Source organism: Zerene cesonia, chromosome 1 (assembly GCF_012273895.1).
Source record: "Zerene cesonia ecotype Mississippi chromosome 1, Zerene_cesonia_1.1, whole genome shotgun sequence".
In the NCBI taxonomy this organism is placed as follows: domain Eukaryota; kingdom Metazoa; phylum Arthropoda; class Insecta; order Lepidoptera; family Pieridae; genus Zerene; species Zerene cesonia.
Window position 1 is genome coordinate 6,956,211 of NC_052102.1, and position 23,553 is coordinate 6,979,763.

A 23,553-nucleotide genomic window follows, 5' to 3' on the forward strand; every position below is an offset into this window, starting at 1 on the left:
ATAGAATAAATTATATCCCTACTCGTCGATTGTTCTTGATACAATAAGTCTATCCAAGATAAAAGTAAGAAGATTAAAAGTACGTGTTTTCGGATATAATAAATGCCCTTTGGTCTATATAAAACAAGCGTATATAAAATATATAGCTTTATTAATCAATAACACTCATTACGCAACTTATTTAGGTCACAAGAAATAATATTTAATATAATCTACAACAAAGAGACAAAATAAAATGCTTAGTGTGAACAATTTTGCGATAAACACATGTGTCTTGTTTGTTTACTCTTGTTCCTTACAATTATTGCGTAGCAGATTAAAGCTGTAGGTCACTTTTGTCTTTGGGATGAATCAGCAGGCAGCTATCGTCTTAAGATTATTGTTGTTATTACAGTATTGCTTTTGGTTGAACGACCTGCCAAGGTTTATTAGTACATATTATGTTTTAAACCAAAAGGTTATAATAATATGGCGCTGTATAGACCAGATCCCAGTTTATCTATAAGAAATATTTATCAATGAATGTAAATGGCAAATACGAGCGCTAGATTATTTTTCGTGGTTTGGTTTATATGACTTGAGTTGAGGTTTTAATTATAATTCATATTTTAATAGTCTATACCCTTTTTCATTTTCTTTGATTCACAATTTTATCTATAATTCAATATAAATAATATCGATGACTGTTTCTTTTTAAGCTCAGGTTAATCGAAGGTGATAAAAGAAATTATATTTATAATCATTTCATAAAACATATCATAATTTTTAAACATCGAAAAAATAGAGTATCGAGTAAAAAGTAATCAATGTTTCATCATATTTTTTTGCAGCAAAGCTGATAAGTTTTATGTTTATCACTCATAATCATAGCGTATCATCGTTCGATTAAAAATAATTATAAGATATAATTTTTTAATATTACTTTTATATGATGATAAGTTAATAGATAGTTCATTGTGAGTCGACAGGTTGACAGTCCAACAATATGCCTATCCGTCCTCTTTGCCCTGAATTGGCACTTATAGCCGAAAAGGAATTAAACGAAGATCCCAAACGTATTGAAAGTGACATCCAACATATCAGAGAATGGATTTCCAAGCAACCGCATTTGCACGCCAGAACAGGTCAGAATGTTAACATAATTCATATTCCTTTTTCTATAGGTGCTGGCGCCGGTTTCTATAATCCCGGCGATGGTAACAAATGAGCTTATGATTCTTGATATAACTGTATGGAAAATGAAAGTTGAAAAGTTAACACAACCAAAATGAAACGGAATGGGAACTAGGCCGCAAGTCATTAACAAATATAGCTGTAACAACACATCTTTTTATTAAGTTTTTTTGTTCAAATATCGAAAATATGCTAAAAATATCCGACAATAAAACAAAATAAATTAATGTAAGTACATAAGTTAACAATATGAATTATGTAATATCGCTACTTTATTTATCTATATAAAGAAAAATAAATCGCCAAATGTGTTGCTAAGCGTAAACCTCGAGAACTGTTGGGCCAATCCGGCAATATTTTTTTTTATCTGGTTAAGGAATTCGAAGGTTCTAATGGAGTTCTCTCCATTAGAACCTTCGAGTTTTTTTGAACGTCCTACGATTGAAGTCAGGACGGACCGCTAGTTTGAAATATTCTCCATATTCTGGAATCTTATACACAGGAGTGTAATAAATAATAGGTAGGAACCTATTATACTGTTTATATCCTCATTTTAAGCCCGACTATTGATTAAATATAAGAAAATGGTTTTACTGAAAATACTTCTAGCAGTAATATCGTTACACTGGGGTGTGAGTAGGGGTGTCGTACCTTTGTGGTGGTGTCGCTTAGCGCATGCATATTAAATAATATTTCTGTTCTTCTTGCAGACGACCAATGGATTGTAACATTTTTACGAGGCTGCAAATACAGTTTAGAGAGAACGAAGGAGAAGATAGACCTCTATTACTCAATGCGCAGTTTAGCACCTGAAATTTTTTTCCACCTAAAACATACTGACCCAAAATTTATGGAAATTCTGGAATCAGGGTATTTGTTGTTTATCTTATAATACTTATTTGTCTTATAAATATTGTTTATACACAATTAAATAAATTTTGCCCTTTTACCACGCGCTTAATACATTCAATTTATTCTCATATGCAGGGCTTACCTTCTTCTTCCAAAATTGGCTGCACCCAATGGGCAACGCATTTTCTTTGCCAAACCCTCTTTACTCGATAGTGAAAAATACAAAATGATGGATGTTTTCGCTGTAACGAACGTTATGCAAAGGGTAAGACCGAAAAAATTAACAAATACATAAATCATCATTAATATATAACATCATAGATATCATAATACAAATATTGCCTGGTTCAAATGGGTCATTAATTTGCGTTTTTTCGTCGGTATCGCAGGCTGTAAGCCACACCAGAAAAGTAAGGTGTTGTGCTACCAACTCCTATTTTTTATTGAAAACTGGAAAATATTATATGTTGTGTGGGGTAAATCGTTTAATTTTCGACAGGTTCTGTTCAGGCGCTGGTGCCAACGCTATCCTATTTTCTTTACTATCAATATGCCATTAGTCTCCAGACGCACCTCAAGACCGATACAAACAACTGAACTATTTGTGTAATCATCTTCTGGTCTACATGCATTTCTAGATTTCTAATATTTATCATTATCGTCATCAACCCATATATGTTCCCACTGCTGAGACACATACCTCCTATGAGGCCTCCTATGAGTTCAGGCCATAATCCACCACGCTGGCCAAGTGCGGGTTGGCAGATGTCACATGTCGTCAAACTATTGATTTTTGGACATACCGGTTTCCTCACGATGTTTTCCTTCACCGTATTATGCAGTGGTGATGTTATCCACATGTGCAGAAAAATTGAAAAATGATTTATTTTCTGCACGCTCGCCCGGTCTCGAACCTCGACTTATCATTTTAAAGTCAGAGGTTCTCACCACTGAGCCACCACTGCTTTTGCTTTCTTTCTTAGATTTATAAAAATTGCTTTTATTTTTTTTTTAGATAATGCTTATAGATGATGACAATACTGTGGTTGCGGGATCTCGATCAGTGATGGATATGGAAGGTTTGAATATGTCATTCTTCATGCAAATGACACCTTCTATGATGAGGAAAATGACTGTTTACACGCAGGTAACGGAATTTGTATTGACATTTATTGACACAAGTGTAAACTTAGAAGTGCGTATTATTGCATTGTTGAATCCATTGAATGATTTTTTATTACACCTAGAACTAACATAATATATTGAGTAAGTTTAAAAGAAAAATTACTCAATATATTTTTTGAAAACCTTAACATATCTTTTTTGTTTGTTATTAGAACATAATATTTACAATGTATATGATACAAAACAATCCATAAATAATAGAAATATAAAATATAATACATAAAAAATCAAGAATATACAAACGGTAGAATAAATTCTTAAATCTCATATAACATTTTATGAAATAAAAAATCTTTTTTGACAAAAATCTTAGTACCATACAGGAAACACCAGCTCTCAAATAAACAAAAAATCATCAAAATCGACTTACCCATTCAAATGTTCTGAAGTAACAAGCTCAACATTTATGTTATGTTTAAATTCCCGTGTCACAGTTTTAGTTAACTAACTCCACATATACCCATAAATGATAAGAGTAAGGCAGAACAGCGTTTGCCGGGTCAGCTAGTATATGTATATGTGTATATATTTGTTTTAAAGTAATGTTATTTTCATTCAGGAAGCGATGCCTTTGAGATTCAAAGGGGGCCATTACATTAATGTTGGAAGTGGATTTGAAAAAATTTACGGCATTATGAAATCATTTTTGAATGAAAAAATAAAAAGCAGGGTAAGTAATTTTTTTCGATTGGCACAAGTAATACCTGTTGCTATTGTAATTTGTATTAACACCTAATATTTTATAGCTTCATGTGCACAATACGAACCATGAGGAGCTATACAAACATGTACCGAAAGAGATCCTGCCCGCTGAATATGGTGGAAACGGCGGTACCACGCAAGAAATTGTTGGTAAGTTTTTTATTAATTTTAAATTCCATCTATACATTGTGCATGTGATCGTAAATGATAGATTATCTAATTGCTGAATTTTACTATATTTTCGGTATTGCGACTAATTAAGTTCATAATATATATTTGTTTAGCAATACACTTAAATCAACATGTTGCATAGTTGCTGCCAACAATTCCTTGGCAACACTGCTTGCTGCAGAGTTGATAACGCATGATGAAATTTTCTCATCCAAGAAGTGAAATTATTAAAATACCTACAACATAGTAGATCAACAAATGTTTACTACGAACTGAACGTTTAACAATATAAATTGTTCAACCCTTAAATTGAAAAAAAAAATAGAATATGGAGCTCTACACTTACGATTACGTCCATAATATGAGCCATAATGTTAACTTAAGAAATAGTCTGATTTTTTCACTTTGCAGATTACTGGAAAAAGAAGATTCAAGAGTACAGTGCTTGGCTGGAAGAGGATATGCAGTACCGTACGGATGAATCTAAGAGACCTGGGAAACCAAGGTCGGCGGAAGAAATGTTTGGAACTGACGGCTCATTTAGGCAATTGGATTTTGATTAAAATATTGGAAAATACATGTACATTTATTTAATAAATGGTTTGGCTGTTTGTTCTTTATTTTTGATTTTATTTTAGTATTGAAAAAAATATTATATTGTTTTCTCAAAAAGTTGATTTTCAGATTTATTTATTAGATACTACCATTTATGATAAAACGTAACGGAGGTCAGTACAATGAAGAAATTTTAAACAAAATTTTCGAGTTCACTGCAAAAGCAATAGTGAACCCAAATCTGCATTAAGTGTGTGACAGTGTATCACGCCGGAATAACTGTTCTGATTCATATGAAACTGAGCATTTTTTGAGTTCATTTTAAGTAGTAATATATGGGAATAAGATTTATTATTATTATATGTATTATTATTATTATATATATTACGGTTATCTTCAAAGAAAGGATAAAATCAAAATGTGAAATATTTACATCTTGAACTTTATCGTTTCAAGTTGAAGTCGGAGTTTAAAGAAATGTAGTACGATTTCATTAATTTCGGAAGAAGAGACTTAAAGCATTGTAACATACAAATTTCGAACCATTCCTTATGTAGTACAGAATTGTAAAATCCGAAAATCACAGTTTGTGCTGTGTATTATGTTTCTTATTATTTTTCTAGAGGAAGGATCGTGAATACCTACCAATTTAATTCGAGGAGTGAAAAGTACTAAATATATAATTAAAGAATATTGAATTTGATTGAATGAAGCCGGCACAGAATGAGACAGAAATATACATACTATTATATATTTTAGATATATTCTTCTCATTCTTTTGTCGATTTACTGAAGTTTCACTTCTATCGTGTGTGAATCGTAGACACCTTTTTTTTCAAGATAAACGGTTCAAAAATTTCGAAATTTAAATAGAATTTAAACAATTCGTTTATCCAAATCTCTTTACAAAACATGTGTAGTTATTTTATGGGTACTTAGATGTAACGATATTTATAATATAAATATAAATTTGTGTCCGACACACACACGGCGGGGTTTGTTTGTAGGTAATGAGAATCTCTCGATTATAATAAGGTTCCTTGGCAATTTCTTCACCAGCAGAAACTGAATTATTTCTCAGTGATTTTTGTTAAATATGAAAAGAGTATATTCGTCGTTCATTGGAGCGTGCATAGTTTCGCTCGTAACAACATAAAGTCGAAATATTCTTGAATTCGAAAGTTATTTAAACACACTTCCAAAAAAAGTCGCAAATTCTTTGTTCGCAGATATGTATGTCATTTCATTTTATTATTTTTTTGCCGACGCGACGTTCTCAAAAAACGAAGGTGGCATCGAATGTATTTTTTTTAACATATTCTAACAATAAAATAATGAGTTGGCTACCTACGTATCTAAATTAATTGTATTTGTAATGAATAAGTTTATACATCTACTATTATGGTATTAGATGATAACATTTACTAGGTATTTTATTTTCAAATAATTCTGGTCAATGATGACCTTCGATGACCTAATATGAAAAACGGCAATCTAATCTTTTCTGAAACGTGATAGAACGATGAACGTTTTGTCGGAGCGAATTGGGTTCAATGTCACACTCACAGATACTAACTAACTAATTCTCCGTGCTCAATGACGACAACAGACAAACGCCACGTGTTCATCGTCTATAATTAAGATTAGTATTATGCAATACGGCGAAGGTACGGAAAATAAATGTTTCATTTAGTAAACTTTTGACACTCTCAAATCGGTTTCAAAAGGCGTACGCACATAATAAAGCGATATTACTCTAATCACAATGACAGACCTTGAGTCTAGATTATGTAGGCAATTTACTACCTAAACATTAATCATATTTTCTTTTCTAATCTTTGATACATGTATTACTTTTATTTGAGCGATGAATAACACAAAATATATATTTATACAAACATTATTAGAGAATTAGGAACAGCTAGTTACCTGTAGGTATTATTGATATGAGAAGTTATCTCAGTAGTGAGCTAAATATCTCGATATTGTATTTGCTTTACTTTGCTCTAAATTTATACAAGTTGATATATATTAATGATATTTGTTAGATACTAAATAATAATCTAGGGTTAATTAATACAGTTTAACACAATTTAATGTTGATTACTCCAGTAATTGCTTTTGGCTCTTAATAGATAGATCCTATGTATTTAATTGTATAGTTAAATAAACAAGTTAAACCTATAGTATTGACAAGTATCGTTCCTTTGATAACGATAACCAGGGAACTGGTTTTAATTTATAATTACATGTTCATTCATATAATAGGTTTGTAAATGGACAGGAAAAATATTATAAATAGAAAATGAATGAAGTTAATCTCTTCTTTGATATTTATGCTTCACTTGACATCATTGTTTTGTTTTTTGTAACAGCAATGTAGCACAAATTATTGAAATAGCGCAGTTTCTATAAATAATTCTTAACGAAGAAGTTCTAAGTTCTTAGAGAATAATAACATATCAGAAGAGGAAAAAATGGGACGCTAAAATACCAGTTACGCTTACATGTGTTAGTTTGGCCGAAGTAAACATATCACACAGAGTCAGTGTACGTTTTGACGACACACTAACGCAACGTTCGTACGGTTTTGTACCGATCAAGTTCATTACATTTACAAAAGTGTTTTAATTTAGTGACAGAATATTAGTTCGATCAAACTTCTATTATAAACAGCACAATATATTACATCAGGACATTGTATGAAGGTGTAATTGACAGTGTAATATTATTTGTAAAAAGGTAACGTACCCGTGTTGTATTTATAATTTATGTTAAATATTTATATCAATGGCATGGTGTCAATAAGGTCTTTTATTTAAATAAATTGTAACATTCAAACCAGGATGTTGGTATATATAAATTATAACTTCCAAGTCTAATTTAAAACGCGTGTTTATATAATTAATAAAAAAATACTTTTGTTCTTCAGTATAGTATGTAAAAGTACCGTCTTTATTTTATATTTCGATTTTACTCCTGAAATGATACTCCTGAATGGGTTAATATACGTTTTCAATGAGACCTTTTCTAAGTCGTATCTGATTGTTGTTCATTTTCGTTGCATCATTTTTTATCGGAACCACGCTTACCCTTGAAACATCTGTTATTTTAACAATTTATTTTGAATAGATAATAATCTTTTTCTGATTTGAAATAAACATAATATAATTTAATTGCCAACTTAAACTAAACCATTAGATAAGTTTAAAAGCAATATAAAAGTTTTGATACCTTGAGCTCAAAAAAAGGTAAGTTAAAAAGGTGGTAGTTAGTTAAAAGGTAATTACCTTATTTTTTATACATGAGCTTTTCAATTTAATTTTAAATTGAACTATACAAAGAAAATAGAACGAAATGTGAAAGTAATTAACAGAAATGTGTGAAATTAATAGACTGTAACAATATTAATTCTTTGCGGAAGGTTAAAATAATTTGCCGTTATACACAAATTTGAATATCCCGAAAAGAATTTACTTCTCAATATATAATTATCAGAGAATAATTACTTTTCCAAACTCGATATAAATACGTGTTATATAATGTTTGCCTTTAAAAAACCCGTAGTAACTACTAAGTAATTTGTCCCGTTAGTTATTTGCGAGGGAAGCTTTCGGGGTTTTTGATAAATATTTATGGTTATCACAATCCATATTTGAGTATTGTCGTATCATTTAATTATTTTTGTTTTATCAACAACATATTTCCACACGTGTTTCTACACATATTGTAAAACACCATTCACACATAAGCAGTATGAAAAAAAAACAAGTTTTTATGCGTAAATTTGAATATAAAATGTCTTATTTTGGATAGTTAGTCTAAATTATGTACTATTCCATTCACAATAAGGGCCACTGTACACTTTTATTAATTGAAGGTACCAAGGATAAACAGCAATTTATTGATATTACGGAATTTAGATAATTATACACTTACTAGCTTTTTCCCGCGTTTAAGCACGCATTAAATTAATGGTAATTTAATAGATGTTGTAGATGTTTTTATACATATAAACCTTCCTCTAGAATCACTCTATCTATTAAAAAAAAGAACCATCATAATCCGTTGCGTAGTTTTCAAGGTTTAAGCATACATAGGTACATAGGGACATAAGGACAGAGAAAGTGATATACCGGTATTACGGAATATTTGGTGTCTGATATCTTTCATTGAACGGCTACCGTTCAATTTGTTGTTAATGAATAAATGTATGACAACACTTTATTTGTACCATCGAAATATAAAGAAGTAATAAAATTAGATACAAAACCAATTAGAAAGGCGGTGTTATTGGCTTCAAAGTAATATCTACCAGGCAACTTTAGGTCGTGGTTTACAAAAATATGCTCTAGGAATATTGTTGATTAATTACGCCTAAACCACTTAACAGATTTGGATAAATTTGCTTAATATTCCATAATTCCCACGGGAACAGAAACTATGCCGGGAAAGCCCCTGTGCGTTAAAAGAATACATAATAAAAGAATAATAAATATAATACTTGACGTTGAATGTAATATAATGTTTTTAAATAAACGAAACAATATGTATATGGTAGAAATATCAATAACAAAAGTTTTCCGCTTTATCACATGATTATACAACATTGTCCTCTATGATAGTATTAATCATTATCAGGTACCTATTATTATTGTAATTGAGCATAATTAGTATTCCTTACCACTCGAGCAACAAAGTAACGAACAGAGCGGATAAAATCAGATCTTTATACATATACCTACTTATTAGGTACTATCTTTGGTAATCCGCTGCACACGTGTTCGATAAATTCAGTATTGCATTGTAGGTGCATTCAATACAAAGGTATGTATTATTTTAAAGTCACATACATTTTATTTAATTTTATTTTATCGTTTCAGTTTCATTACATTCAAATAAAAACGGCGCTAATCATTTTAGTCTCATTTTCATTTCAGGTTTAGTGGCCGGATAAGTGACGTAATATTTAATTAAATGAAATTGTCCCCAGGCGAACTAAAACGAAGTGGTAGTTTTATGTTTTTGAAATTATGCCACAAGATTTATCTTTATTTACAGATAAAATGCCAATTCGGCCGCTACATCCACTTTTAGCGGCAAAGGCTCGGGAGGAGTTAAATGAAGATCCAACTAAGATAGATGAATATTTACGAATAATAAAGGACTGGCTGTCCGAACAACCGCACTTAAATGCCAGGACGGGTAAAGTACCTATAATATTATAACATTTAAAACTCGATAATTTATTAAACAATAATAGAAAACATTGTATCGTGAGGTGAGGTTTGAACTTACGTGTTATATGATGTATGAAGTATGGGTATATACCTATTACCCTAGTAAGTAAATTTAAAGAAAGGCAGCAAATTAGAATTAAATCTACCTTTAGTTCTCTGCTTTCGTAAGATTTTATATAAGTAAATATCCTCTTCCATCTAAAAATTTAAGTGTAAATTAATAAGAATAAGATTGTATATACCATAAAATAATATTTAAATGTTTCTTGTCTATTTGGCATAATTCAAGTAAAGCGGTGGGCCAAAGCTGGTGTCATTATATATGAAATTTCGAGTTCTTAATATTATAATGTACTTTTCAGATGATCAATGGCTTATAAGTTTCTTACGTGGTTGTAAATATAATGTGGAAAAGGTAAAAACGAAGCTAGATCTTTATTACACCCTAAAAACCACAGCGCCTGAAGTTTATTGTTTACATTACACAGATCCAAAAATTTACAAAATATTGGAAACAGGGTAAGTTACTTAATTTTATTTCATTTATTTAACAATATATAAGAATTATTACATGAAATTAAGAAGCAATTTTTAATCTAAAATTTATTAAAGAGGATACCTCATCTTTAATTCTTTAATATACACTTCATTGAAGTGCAGAATAACCGTAGAATATACATTATTTGAGTAAATCATTAATGCTAATGGGGTTAAAATAGAAAACCAACATGTTAAAATGAGATGTCAAAAGGAAATAAGAAATAAATGAAAAAATGCTGTTATATAAAAAGTTTAAGTAGTTATAAAAGCCCATGAATTTTTTATTAAACAGTACCTAAGTCTTTTACTCATCCAGCATAATATTATTACCATTGTACCTAGGTTTTATTGTTTGTATTTCGAAATATCAGCAGAACGTATATGCAATTCTTCAAAAGACAAACGAGAAATAAAAAATAAATAAAACCTTTTTTTATAATTTCAGCGCAATGCTTCTCTTGCCTAAAACTAAATGCCCTTCAGACCCCAGAGTAATGCTGTTTAGATTTGGTCATTATAATACTTCAGAAATTACAATCATGGAAATCCTGGCTGTTATGCTTATTCAGCTTCAGGTTTGTATACGTTTTAATTTTATTGTTATTCACTTAAAATGTATTTCGCGGAAACGCGTTCAAGCCGAGTATTCGCATTCAATTCCGTATATTATTATGAAAATAATAATTTTTTTTTTAAATATATATAACTATCCACTTATATCAATTATCTCTGCTTTGCCCGAGTTGACCCCGGGTATAAAATTAGCCTGTTACTTACTCCGTAAAATGAACCTTTAACTACATACTTACTCATAACAAAGGACAACAATAAAACTTTTATCATTTTGAAACTACATTAAGTCAAAAGTACCATTGTTGGTAATCTCTAATTAATTTTATCAGATATCATACATGGAAGATGATAACGTCACTGTGGCTGGCACTGTGAGCGTCGTCGATATGAAGGGTACATCGATGTCTGTGTTAACGCAAATATCACTGTGGCAGATAAGAAAATTGATATCAGTAACACAAGTGAGCATTTCCACCTGTGCTTGCCTAATAACCTCATTGCAATAATTACTTGAAAAGTACAATGAAATGAGGTTTGTATAAAACCTCTGTTATGATTGTACATAAAATACCCTTTATTAATTTTATTTATTTGGGTCCCTTGCTAGACCTCGGTTTGTGGAACTGAACTTCCTGTAGGAATAATAATAAGAAGACAATTATAACTAACGTAAACGAAAGGTTTAGATATTTTGATTTAGAATGTCAGTTTGTGTGCTTGTATTCATATACAGCGTCATCATTCACGCTTGTAACAAATACAGTTAATTATAACACATAAATTGAAAATACAATATATTATTTTAAACGATTACCCCTATATTGCATGACAATTTGAATTTTCATTGAAATTACTGAAATTATAATAAAATATATGAAATACAAATCTTAATTAAGTACTTATTTTTATCAGGGAAAAGTTTAATGTACGGGTATTTATTTTTTTTTTGCTTATTTCAGGATGCTTCGCCATTACGAATAAAAGGAGTAAATATTTTAAGTATACCATTTATTTTCCAAGCAGTACTTAATCTGTGCAAACAGTTCCTTAATGAAAAAATCAGGAAAAGGGTAATGAAATCGAGTTTTTTGTAATATTCTTAATATGGTTTTGGTTTATCGAATACAGTTTTTATAATTGTTAAGTTGAAGTAATTTATGGAAGTATTATTTGTTATTTCAGGTGAATGTTTATAACAAAAATATTGAAGATCTATACAAACACGTTCCAAAAGAATGTATGCCGGCGGAATACGGTGGCAATGGTGGGACATTAAGAGAAATTATAGGTAGGTTGTATGGAGCAGAGAACTTTGTTATTAGTATCATAACTAAAATAGCAAGCCAACCTCCATCAATTTTGTAAAAGATTCCAATTATGAAATATACATAAAACTGTTATATCCTTAAACGACGCAGTTCTTTGAAGTTGTTACATACAATAGTGCTACGTAAATTTTATTATTTAGTGCGTAGTTAGATGCATAGAAGACCGTTTGTGGAGCTAAGATGTTAATGGTTAATATTATTTAATTCCACAGATTATTGGAAAGCCAAAGTTAGCAAATATCACTCGTGGTTCGAAGAGGACACCAAATATAAATCGGATGAGTCAAAACGCCCTGCTAAAATTAAAACTAAAGTTGAAGACATTGATTAGCGAAGATCTTAATAAGTAGAACGAGCTTATTGTAAAATAATCGAGTAATTCATCAAAAATCAATGTACAAACTGGCAGCTCACCCAGTTCTCCCAGCTCGAACAGGGATAAAAGTGAAATAAAATACAGCCCATATGTAGAACAGTGTAGCTGGTAAAATAATTTTTGATTGGTTCAGTAGTTTATGAGTTAAATCCTTATAAACGATTGCTCAAATCATTGATCGTCATAATATTATTGTAGTAATTAGTAATATAGCTAAAAGGTGAGATTTTTGTAAAATCTTTCTTATTCTAATAAGAGTAGAGCCCAAAACAATCTCTCAACTGGTTCTGAAATTAACATCTCTTCATGAGTTAGTGGCCAGTATACATACTAATAATAATAATATACAGGCCAGGGAAAAACTTGTGTTATTTCAGTTTTTTATCTCTAGGCCAATATTTATTAAATATGTACTCCAACGTTCGGAATCAATAATTTGTGATTGCAGTGATAAAACAAAACATAATGGGATAACTAGCTGTGGAATAATATGTTTAATTTTGTTTAAAAAAGTATGTATTGTTTTGTTTTATTTTTCTAAGAATTTGTTTACAATTTGCATTCATTTCACGTTTTTGTAATTTTTGTACAATATGGAACTTTAATGGATCTAAGATACTGTATAAATTGTCACCTAATTTATTATAGTTGAGTACAGGTATACCTTTATATTTTCTTCGTTATTATATATTTATTGAACTCATTCGTTAAATTTTATCGTTTTTATACAAGGGCTATTGTTAATAGTTATATTGTCATGTTTATTTGTGATTTATTATTACATATATTTTTAATGCTAAATGCTCATTTAGGTTGGCACGGCTAAATATTATTTATATTTATAATAATTATTTTAAGATATGATAATGAAAAATGTGATTTTTAGAAAAATACAAATTTCAAAGTGATACTTTTGTTTTATTTACTTATTAGCAATGCGTGTGCGATTTGTATATCTAAGCCATTCTCGAATTTCTCAAATCCGCCTGAAGACACACAACAAATTTGAATAAAATTGGTTGTGCCGTTTAGGAGGAGTTTAGAGACAATCACACACAGCACAGTCCAAAGTTCTGTGTATGTTAAGACTTAAATTACTCCTGTTTAGACAGAGATTGCTGGCGATCATTACGGTCATTGGTTATATATTATTCATAGGTGACTATTATCATAGTCTACGCTGACTTGGTCAATGTTTATTGTATGCGAATAATGGATATATTTTATGTAGATATATTACTTGCAATGGCTAGATTTGGGTTAGGTTCTGTTCGAACTGTGTCCACAAAATGCACAAGGCTAGAGCTGAACTCTATTTTACTTGGTTACGACAGAGAACTCACGGTACACGGTTAAGGTTACAGTATATTTTTTGTCATTATTTTTTTGTTAAACACCAGTAATCAATGAGTTATACAACTCATTGTTGTTATAGAACTGTCTTGAATGAGATTTCCACCCACACGTTTAACTGATCATTTATTTTACTGCTCAATATTTATTCCATTATACATTTCATTATCACTGCTTTAAATTATAACCATTGGTTACATCTTTTTTGCTATAATTGTAAATCGCTGAATCTAAGATTCACTGTAAGCACAACCTCTAAGTATCACTACATAGTATAAAATAAATCGCTTTCTCTGTCCCTATGTTCCTATGTATGCTTAAATCTTTAAAACTTCGCAACAGATTGATTAATGTTTTTTTTTTAATAAATAGTTTGATTATTAGGAAGGTTTATGTGTATAATAACATTTATTAAAGTGCTCCGAATTTAAAAAGTGCGAAGGCGCAGGCAAAAGCTAGTGTTAAGATAAACCGTTATAATAAGTCAAATTTATTTAAGCATAAATTAAGAACAGTTTTTGAGTTATTCAACAAAATTGGTGATTACCGACGTACGTCGGTTCATCATTAACATATTATTTAAAGCTTAACCAGACCTACGGTCTTCCTACTGTACAAAATGTATGAGCAAAGTCGATCAAAAGCGTTAAATTAATAATCGTCACTGATTTTGGTAAAGGTGATTTCACCTGCTCGAGCATTATAATATATTGAGTAAGATTGTTATTTTGACTCTTAAATGTATAGCAATAGAATCTAAATGCCTTGAAACCTTATGAATGGTTCCAGTTTTTCCTCATTAGGAATCTATCTCAATTAGATTAATAAACATAAATTGTCACAATGAATTGCCATTTTGACATGCGAGGACGTGTTTATTACTTTATGGTGGCGTATTGAAACATACATATAAACTCGTTTATAGGTGTTAAAATGCGTCGTCGTATAGTTAAACGACAGTACTGATAAGGTGCTGATAACACCTAGTGTACCAAAGGTACCATTGACAACCAATACGAAAGTTTCCAACCTTTCCCATTTCAAATTAAAGCAAGGTATTCAACGAAGAGATAGATGCAATTTATTAACGTGATAAGTTAGAGTTTTATCAGTTTATATTGAACCGTGATACTAAGTATGTTCGACGAAATAAAGTGAGTTTAACGGTGCCAATTTCAGTTTTTATAAATTGTTTTATGTGTTTGTCACGCGCCGGGTGTGTCGATCGTGGTTTTTCGTTCATTGCATAAATAAAGTGGTAAGTGTTTTGGTCGATTAAAATTAACCATAATCTAAAATTGTTAGATTATTATTTAGTATTAATCATCTTTTAGGTATACGATGGTTCGAGAATTAAGTCCGGAATTGGCTGAAATAGCTAAAAATGAATTAAATGAAAATCCTAAACGGACTCCCAGTGATATCCAACATTTGAAGGAATGGATCGCCAAGCAGCCTCACTTAAAGGCTAGGACAGGTGAAATCATTTTATAGATTTGATTGTTTCGAACTCTTTATGGTTGTTTTAAATCTAAACAAGTTCTTACACCTTTGTATATTAAAAAAAACAAGTACCTAGCAGGTGTATAAGTTGTGATAATAATTAATGGCTGGTAGATATCGTGTGATAACAAACTTTTATTGTTGTCCGATAAAATGTGTTCTAATTGGGCTAATAATAACGATTTTCAATTTTCCAGACGACCAATGGCTCGTCGCGTTGCTCCGAGGATGTAAATTCAGCTTAGAGAGAGCGAAAGCAAAATTAGATTTGTATTACACGCTCCGAACAACTGCGGCTGATATTACTTTACGACTTAAACCTACAGAGCCTGATTTTATAGAATTTTTAAGACTTGGGTACGTTTGAAAATTAACTGTATCAACATGTATGATAAGAATAGTACAAATTAAAATTGTTTGAAAGGTTTGTATGGTAGAATTCGTATTCGTATTCGTAGAATGTCATGGTAAAGCTTTTAATATTCAATATTTGGCACAAGTCTTTGTTCGCATATACAAAGTATAAGGTCATTAAGATCTTGTTTTTGTGTGGGAAAATAATCTATTATCACAAACATAAACTGGTCGTAAAATATTAAGAATAACGACATGTGTACCTTGGTTACTTAATTTATAAACCCAAAAGTTTACAAATATGTCAACTAGGTAACTATAGATGGAAAAGAAAATGAATTAGATAAAGAGAACATTAAATATCGATTAAAAATAAATAACACAAGACACTGTTCATAACATCATTAGGGATTTATTTTATTTAGGTATCATTATTGGAACGCTTAATAATATGAACCTTTCATCCATCTTCAGATAAAACATTACAGAGAGATTAAATATTACTTGAGTAAATACCGTAGAACTCTTTGATTATTTAAGAAGTAAGAGTTATATTGATTATTATTATTTAAATTCTCAGGACATGTTTAATACTACCAAAGTCTGATGACCTTCATCCTCGTGCTATTATGATTCGGTCTGGCCGATTTGACGTCAATAAATACAATGTAGCTGATATTATGTGTATTCTACATTATTTAGTTCAGGTACGTAGTACGGTATTAGTAGGTACTCTTGCAGTACTCCGTAATAGTAGAAACTTTAGCAGTTATATTAAATAATTAAATTAACAGAAAGAGTAGTTGTAGTAGTAATAATATGGGTAATTAATGATTGTCTGGAAGTTATAACAGTAAATGTGTATCAGTAAAATACTGCCAATATTACGATTTATAAATAATGCTGTTTTTTTTAGCATGAGTAATCTCTCATAATACTTAATATTATGTTTAATAAGAAAAATTACGTTTTTTAAATTCATATGCACATCGTTAGAAAATAAATCCTGATAAGAAGGCTATAATATTTGGCTTAACCTTAGCACAGATAACATAATATTGTAATGTATAGTATTATGTTATCTGTGCAATAACTTAGTTAATAGAGGATATTAGTTATTTTCCATTTACATCCAAGAATTATAAACGTCTCCGAATTGAAATTTAACAACCTTATTTTATAATTATTAAGGACTGTCTGGTTGTTAACTTGCAAATATTTACTCAAGTTTTATGAGAAAGTGTAATAAAAATATAAAATATAAAGAAATGTACATTTTATGTGCTTGTAAAATAGTAAAGACCTATCGTACCAAACCAACCTTTTTTTTGTTTCTTTTGAATTAACGATGGTTTTTTACAAAAAAAAAAACATACTTTTCTTTATTATATATTGTTGTATTGTTTTATAAGTTCTATCAAGTTAATCACAAAGTAGGTCTATATCAATTAATTAATTGGGCTGTAAATTTTATACAACAACACATTAATTAATTATCATTTGTGACATTTGAATATTTCTACAATAAATATAGGTACAACTTCTTTGATTCCAGTCTGTCTCAATGCTTTCTCATATCTTATCAACATGACCCGTGGAGTTTTCTTTTATTTAAAAAAAAAAACAATAAATTATGTTGATTTTATGTAATCCCTAGACATACAATTACTTCAAATTTTATTATATGATATCGTGTATAAATCTTGTATAAATAGTTTTCGTTTAACATATTTATCTAAATCCTTGACAGAGCATTGTAAATCTAAGATGACACTAAGTAAACATTTAGAATATTATTTAAAACTACTAAATAAATATATTTGTAAGTAAGTAGTGTAACTAATAACATTGCTTTTGGGTTTTGGTTTGGGATAAGGATAATAACTGTTAATATTTTATAAAAAGTTTAAAAAATTTAAATGGTTAAATATAGTAATGAGTAAAACCCTAACAAGCAATTACCCGAAACTTAGTCCTCGTCGTCCGCGTGTTACGCATCTTATTCAACAATGAGGTATTATATTTCATTAATGTTGTTTTTCGTACCACAAATTTCAGATCATGGTGATGGAAGACGACGCAGCCTCTATTGTGGGAACAAAGATAATAGTTGATTTCGAAGGCAATAGTACTAGTCACTTGACTCTTGTAAATCCTAGTCTGTTACGAAAGCTTGTAGCTGTCGTTCAGGTAGGTTTATACTTGAATATCTAATATGAACTACTCATTCGTTTAAACATAAACATATAGGTATCCGTAGTACTTATCTATGATATGATTATTAAATTTCTTTGCTTATATAATTCAGTTTCGTGTAACGATTTGGGCATTTAAGATTATTTTCGTCTAATGTTGTGGCGTATACTTATTTCTCCAGGATTCACTCCCTCTCCGCCTCAAAGGCAGTCATCACATCAATGTTCCTGCTGGTGTAGAGATTGTTTTTAAGCTCGTATCTGGATTTTTAAGCGAAAAGGCCAAGGAGAGGGTAATTATTATTGTATTGACCTTACTAACGACCAACCTTCACTAACAGTTATTAGAGATAAGAAAAAAGAAACTGTGAAACAAGCTAGAATTTTATGTAGTTTTAGAATAATAAGATTTACCATGTGACCAATAAATATAGACTTCGCTTTTATATTGAGAGCGTTTTGATAATAGATGGACAATAATATTACTATCCAGGTCTTAATAACGGTAGAATTTATACAGTTCTATATGTTTTCATTATTAGTATGTATTTAATAGATGAATTTTTCCGCTTTATTTAAAATTCTTTTAATTTATTTTAATTTCGTTATTTCAGTTGAAAATACATAAAAATCACGAAGAGTTGTTGGAAGTATTCCCTAAGGAGTCTATTCCTGTAGAGTACGGAGGCACTGGTGGGACTGTAGCAGAAATAATTGGTAGGTACACTGTTATAATTTAAATTGATACAATATTACTCACCTTGTATATATTCACTTTGTGTTTATTATATAAGGGTGATGTTCCAATCGCCGGGAAATATTATCCTGACAAAATAAAAAAAAACAAAGCATAACATTTCCAATATAGAAAATTAAATTAAAGAGCATAAAATTAATCGGTCCGTATTCGATTAAAAAAATATAAACGAAAATGATTGATAGTTAACTTGATCTTCGGTGATTGTCATTTAAAAAAGGGCTTAGTATATTTGTGAGATATTTTTTTTCAAAAGACTGTTATTTTTAGACAGCTTTATGGGTCACTAAATGAATGGTTGTATTTGATCTCTTTGCTGACGTAGAAAAAGTTTCGCTTTGGCGAGACAACCAGATTATGTAACAAATTCTCAACATTAAGTATTTAGTACATGCCCACTTAAACTACACATATTCTTTGTTTCTTTCAGAATATTGGGTAAATAAAATACAAGAGTACAGACCGTGGATGGAAGAGGAGTTGAAATATGGAACAGATGAACACAAGCGACAGGGGAAACCACTTGGTGCTGATCTCTCCGATACAGGTTCTTTTAGAACTTTGGACATCGATTAGACTAAAATTATTAAATCAAGGGCAATAAAAACGTCTGCATAATTCGTTGTTCAACTTATTGATCAATTTATTTATTAGTTTATTTGTGCACAGTATTTAAAACGATCGTTTGTATTTAAAATAAATTGATGTACTTTAATTGCTTTTTTTCCACCGTTACGTACGTACCTACTGCATATATTTTTTGTTTACATAACTTATATGAAAACTCCCATTTCAATATTAGAAAAACTATATACAAAAGTATTAGTCTAGAGAAGAATAATTTAAACAGGTACTGAACAAAATCAAGGTAAATTTATAGAATCGTAAAGACGCAAGCGGTTTCTCTCTAGTATAAAGAATGCCAATAGTTAACATTTACAATTAAAATATGTAATTTTCACAACGAAAAAAAAGTTATATAGATAATAAAAACTCGTATGAAATCGAAAGGGAGCGGTAGTAAAAAAAACAACAGTTATATACAGTTTGGAACGTATTTAATTGTCAAGAACATAAAACATATATACGAATGGAACATGGACAAAATAACTTTCGATCTATGTACCTTATTTATCATAATATTTATTACCTATCTATATCAAAAATATAGGTTCCTACATCAACATAATAAATGGAACGTCGATAATAATTTAGAAGAGACGGAGTTGGATGTTTATTCTCAATCATGTTAAGAATTTTTGCATATCCACGGTTAAATTTTTGAAATCAATCCAATAGTTCCTGAGGTTAGCGTGTTCAATTTAACAATCTCTTTAGCTTTATACTATTAATGTAGAAAAAAAAGAAATACCTATACTAATATTTATATTCATAGTAAATTAAAACGTTCAAAATTTTCATTTGATATGTCGACTTACGGTTTCTAATTGACTATTCTTTATGAAAATATGATTATTTTCATTAATTACGTTATTAACGGAAAAAGGTTACATTGTGATTGTCTAAGTACAAACTTATAGAGGATAATTGTTCAAATTACACCATTGCAACAGAAACTAATAAGTTACTTAATATTATCTATTTTCTATCTTGAGAACGTAAAATTCAGTTAACGATTCAACGTAAGACTATAATAGAACGCCTATAAATAAAGGCAATTATTTGTCATTCTTGTTATATCAAAATTTAATATACAGTATTGTGTCCAGGAAGCACAGTGAGCGGTTGCATTATCAGATAAGTACCTACATTTCTGTAAGTAAATTAATATTGATTTTTTTATTTGAATACATAATGGAATATAATGTGAGAAATATGACTATTTTTAAATATATAACGTATTAATTAGTATATAACGTTTAACTTATAGGTACGCTTAGATTATTTTATCAAATTGGGTCTCTATTAGGTCAGTTTATTACTTGGTTTGCATTTATTTAAGAAACAATAAAAAGGTAAGAATTTTAAAGTACATATGATGAGACTATAAATAGTATAAATAGTAGGTGTATAATTAATAAAATAACTTTAACATATTATTTTAGTGCTTGAAAAATATGTTGAGAATAAGACAACTGCCACAAGTTTTGCAAGAGATTGCTGAAAAAGAGCTAAATGAAAAGTCGGAAAGATTGATTTCTGATGTTGCAGCTATTAGAAGTTGGCTCAAAAGACAACCGCATTTACACACTGTCAATCCACGTAAGTTTATTTTGGGTATTTTGGAATATATTTTTTTTAATTAGGCCTTTCTTAATAGCGCCATCTAGTTGCCTGTCTGTTAATTGTTTCCTTTCCACAGCGTTCAACAATGCAACTGCTGTCTGTCCCTTCTTTTCAACTAATAGTAATACATCAGCTTTCCAACAGATGTCATGGCGTCTAAATATATTTAATATTTTTTTAAATAAAAAAACATACAACCTTCATAATGTTGCAACTATTAATTTATAAACATTTGACCTGTTTTAAACATTTTAGCCGATCAAATATTAGTGTCGTTCTTACGAGGAAATAAATTTAGCCTTGAAAGGACAAAAGAAAAGCTCGACATGACTTATACACTACGTACTGTGGTTCCTGAATTATTTCAAAATAGAGATCCCTTAGATACAAAATTGAATGAAATCTTAAAAAGGGGGTGAGTATTTGCCAGCAGTTTTTTGTAATATTAATTTCTAAGATATAAGATGAGGTCCCATACGAATTTATATTTAAATAAATAATAATTTTTCATGCTTCAGCTTTTCGTTACCATTGAACAATACATTGAAGCCAGGTTGTGGTCGTCCAGTACTATTGCGTTATGGTTTTCCTGATGGAAAGTTATTTCCAGCGGAAGATCTTATGAAAGTTTGTTACATGGTGATTGAGATTTTAATGCAAGAAGATGACAATTTTATAGTCGTTGGGGAGGTACAGTAATACAATAAATTATTTTTCCATATTCTCATTCATTCTTAAGTCAAAGTCTTTGTTTAATTTAATTATACTAATCTGAATTCTATAGTGATAATTTTTGGGTCATCTTTTTTGAGGTACAGATATTTTTACAGAATTTCATATACTCATATATTTTTTTTATTAAATTTAATTTTTTTATCTGTTCCTGTCTATTCAATTGCTGAGGACCCAAGTTATAGGGTGATTTTACTAAGATTAAACAATTAACTATAGTCGAAGTTCAATTTATTAAAATATTTGTTTTCATGATAATTTACAGGAAGCTATTGTAGACTTAAAGGACATCAGTTTAGCTGCTGTCGGTCAATGGACACCAGCATTAGCGAAGAAAGTTATAACATCCTTCGAGAAGGCTCTCCCAATTCGTGTCAAGAATATGCACTTGCTGAACCCACCGCCCGGATTTGAAACTATGTTTGCTTTTATAAAGTCATTTATGAGCGAAAAGTTGAAAAAGAGGGTAAAATTTATGATTATTAACACTTAGTGTTATTTTTGTGGATTCGTTAAAAGGTTTTGCAAAATCGTAAAGTAAATAATGCAGTTGCTTTTTTTGTTAAACTACAGATACTTAAACGTATAGACGTTTAAACTTAATGATATCTTATAAATGTGTGGTTTATCTCTTATGTGGTTGTAGATTCATCTCCATAATCCACCATACAAAACGTTTCATGAACAGTTTTCACAAGAGTCTCTACCCGTTGAATACGGTGGAAAGAACGGGACCATACAAGAGCTTACGGGTAATTTCGACATAGAATTTTATGAAATTTTATTGATCAGATATAAGACAAGAATTGAACGTAACAATTCTAGATATTTAATAACCAATTAAATAAATAAATGATAATCTACTTAATAGATAAATACTACTTCTACTGTGTCTACCTTCTCTATATATAGCTTTGTATTTTCTATTGATATCGACATGATGTCATTTGCTCACTTTAAAAAAACGTATTACTATCGTAATTCCTCAGATTATTGGAAAGCGAAAGTGGAAAGCTATCGGGACTGGTTCCTCGCTGAGGAAAAAATACGCTCGGACGAGTCTAAACGCCCAGAGAAACCCAAGACTGCATCTTCACTATTTGGAATTGAAGGCTCCTTCCGAAAGCTTGATGTTGACTGAGTTTAAAAATTAATTATTCATCTTCTTATATGCATTATTCCTCGAGTTTATTTATGTTGTAACATCAATTTTGTTTAGAGTTTTATATTTCCAAAATGAAAGCAATTAGTTCACCAACTCCGATTTCATTCATTTAGTTTTTATTTTTGTTTTGGAAATGTTAAACTATAAAACGCAGTTCCATCTAGAGGCAATGAAACAAAGTATAAATAAATTTTATTTGTTTTAAAAAACTATACAACGTAGCTTCCTCATATATATATTGTTGTATATAAAAAATATTGTTGTATTTGGAAGTCGAGCACGCTTCGGCACGAATTGGGCCAGATCGCACCGGGGACGCACCACACCCCCACAGAAGACCGGCGTGAAATAGCAGCATGCTGCTGTGTTTTTGGCGAGGGAGCCCATATCCTTTTCCTTACCTTTCCCTAATTTCTCTCGTCATAAAAAAACAATATGGTTGTTATATTTCATACTTTACAGCAAAAAATAAAATATAGAAATTCTGTTTACATTAACAATCGAAATTTATTTGTGAACCTTATAACTTACTATTTCAGGTATTGTTTACCT

At 30.1% G+C, this 23,553-nt stretch overlaps 3 protein-coding genes across 3 annotated transcripts; all 3 read left to right on the plus strand.

Moving 5' to 3' along the window:
- Positions 1–982: 982 nt before the first annotated feature.
- On the plus strand, positions 983–4,646 carry LOC119830474 (alpha-tocopherol transfer protein-like). The gene is made up of 7 exons (XM_038353519.1): positions 983–1,124; positions 1,884–2,043; positions 2,161–2,290; positions 3,041–3,172; positions 3,770–3,880; positions 3,957–4,062; positions 4,495–4,646. Exons 1-7 carry the CDS (start codon positions 986–988, stop codon positions 4,644–4,646), a joined length of 930 nt encoding a protein of 309 aa, XP_038209447.1. The 5' UTR covers positions 983–985.
- A 2,521-nt stretch (positions 4,647–7,167) lies between these two features.
- Positions 7,168–19,572, plus strand: LOC119834990. Its single transcript, XM_038359608.1, has 16 exons — positions 7,168–7,380; positions 9,700–9,843; positions 10,241–10,397; positions 10,864–10,993; positions 11,321–11,452; positions 11,951–12,061; positions 12,174–12,279; positions 12,532–12,649; positions 12,729–12,803; positions 15,383–15,525; positions 15,749–15,908; positions 16,486–16,612; positions 17,964–18,095; positions 18,283–18,393; positions 18,715–18,817; positions 19,288–19,572. The coding sequence occupies exons 2-16, from the start codon at positions 9,705–9,707 to the stop codon at positions 19,431–19,433; spliced, it is 1,890 nt and encodes a 629-aa protein (XP_038215536.1). The 5' UTR covers positions 7,168–7,380; positions 9,700–9,704; the 3' UTR covers positions 19,434–19,572.
- Positions 19,573–20,590: 1,018 nt separating this feature from the next.
- Positions 20,591–22,977, plus strand: LOC119835076 (alpha-tocopherol transfer protein-like). Its single transcript, XM_038359733.1, has 7 exons — positions 20,591–20,633; positions 20,924–21,080; positions 21,360–21,519; positions 21,623–21,794; positions 22,102–22,302; positions 22,483–22,588; positions 22,826–22,977. Exons 2-7 carry the CDS (start codon positions 20,936–20,938, stop codon positions 22,975–22,977), a joined length of 936 nt encoding a protein of 311 aa, XP_038215661.1. The 5' UTR covers positions 20,591–20,633; positions 20,924–20,935.
- Positions 22,978–23,553: the final 576 nt, after the last annotated feature.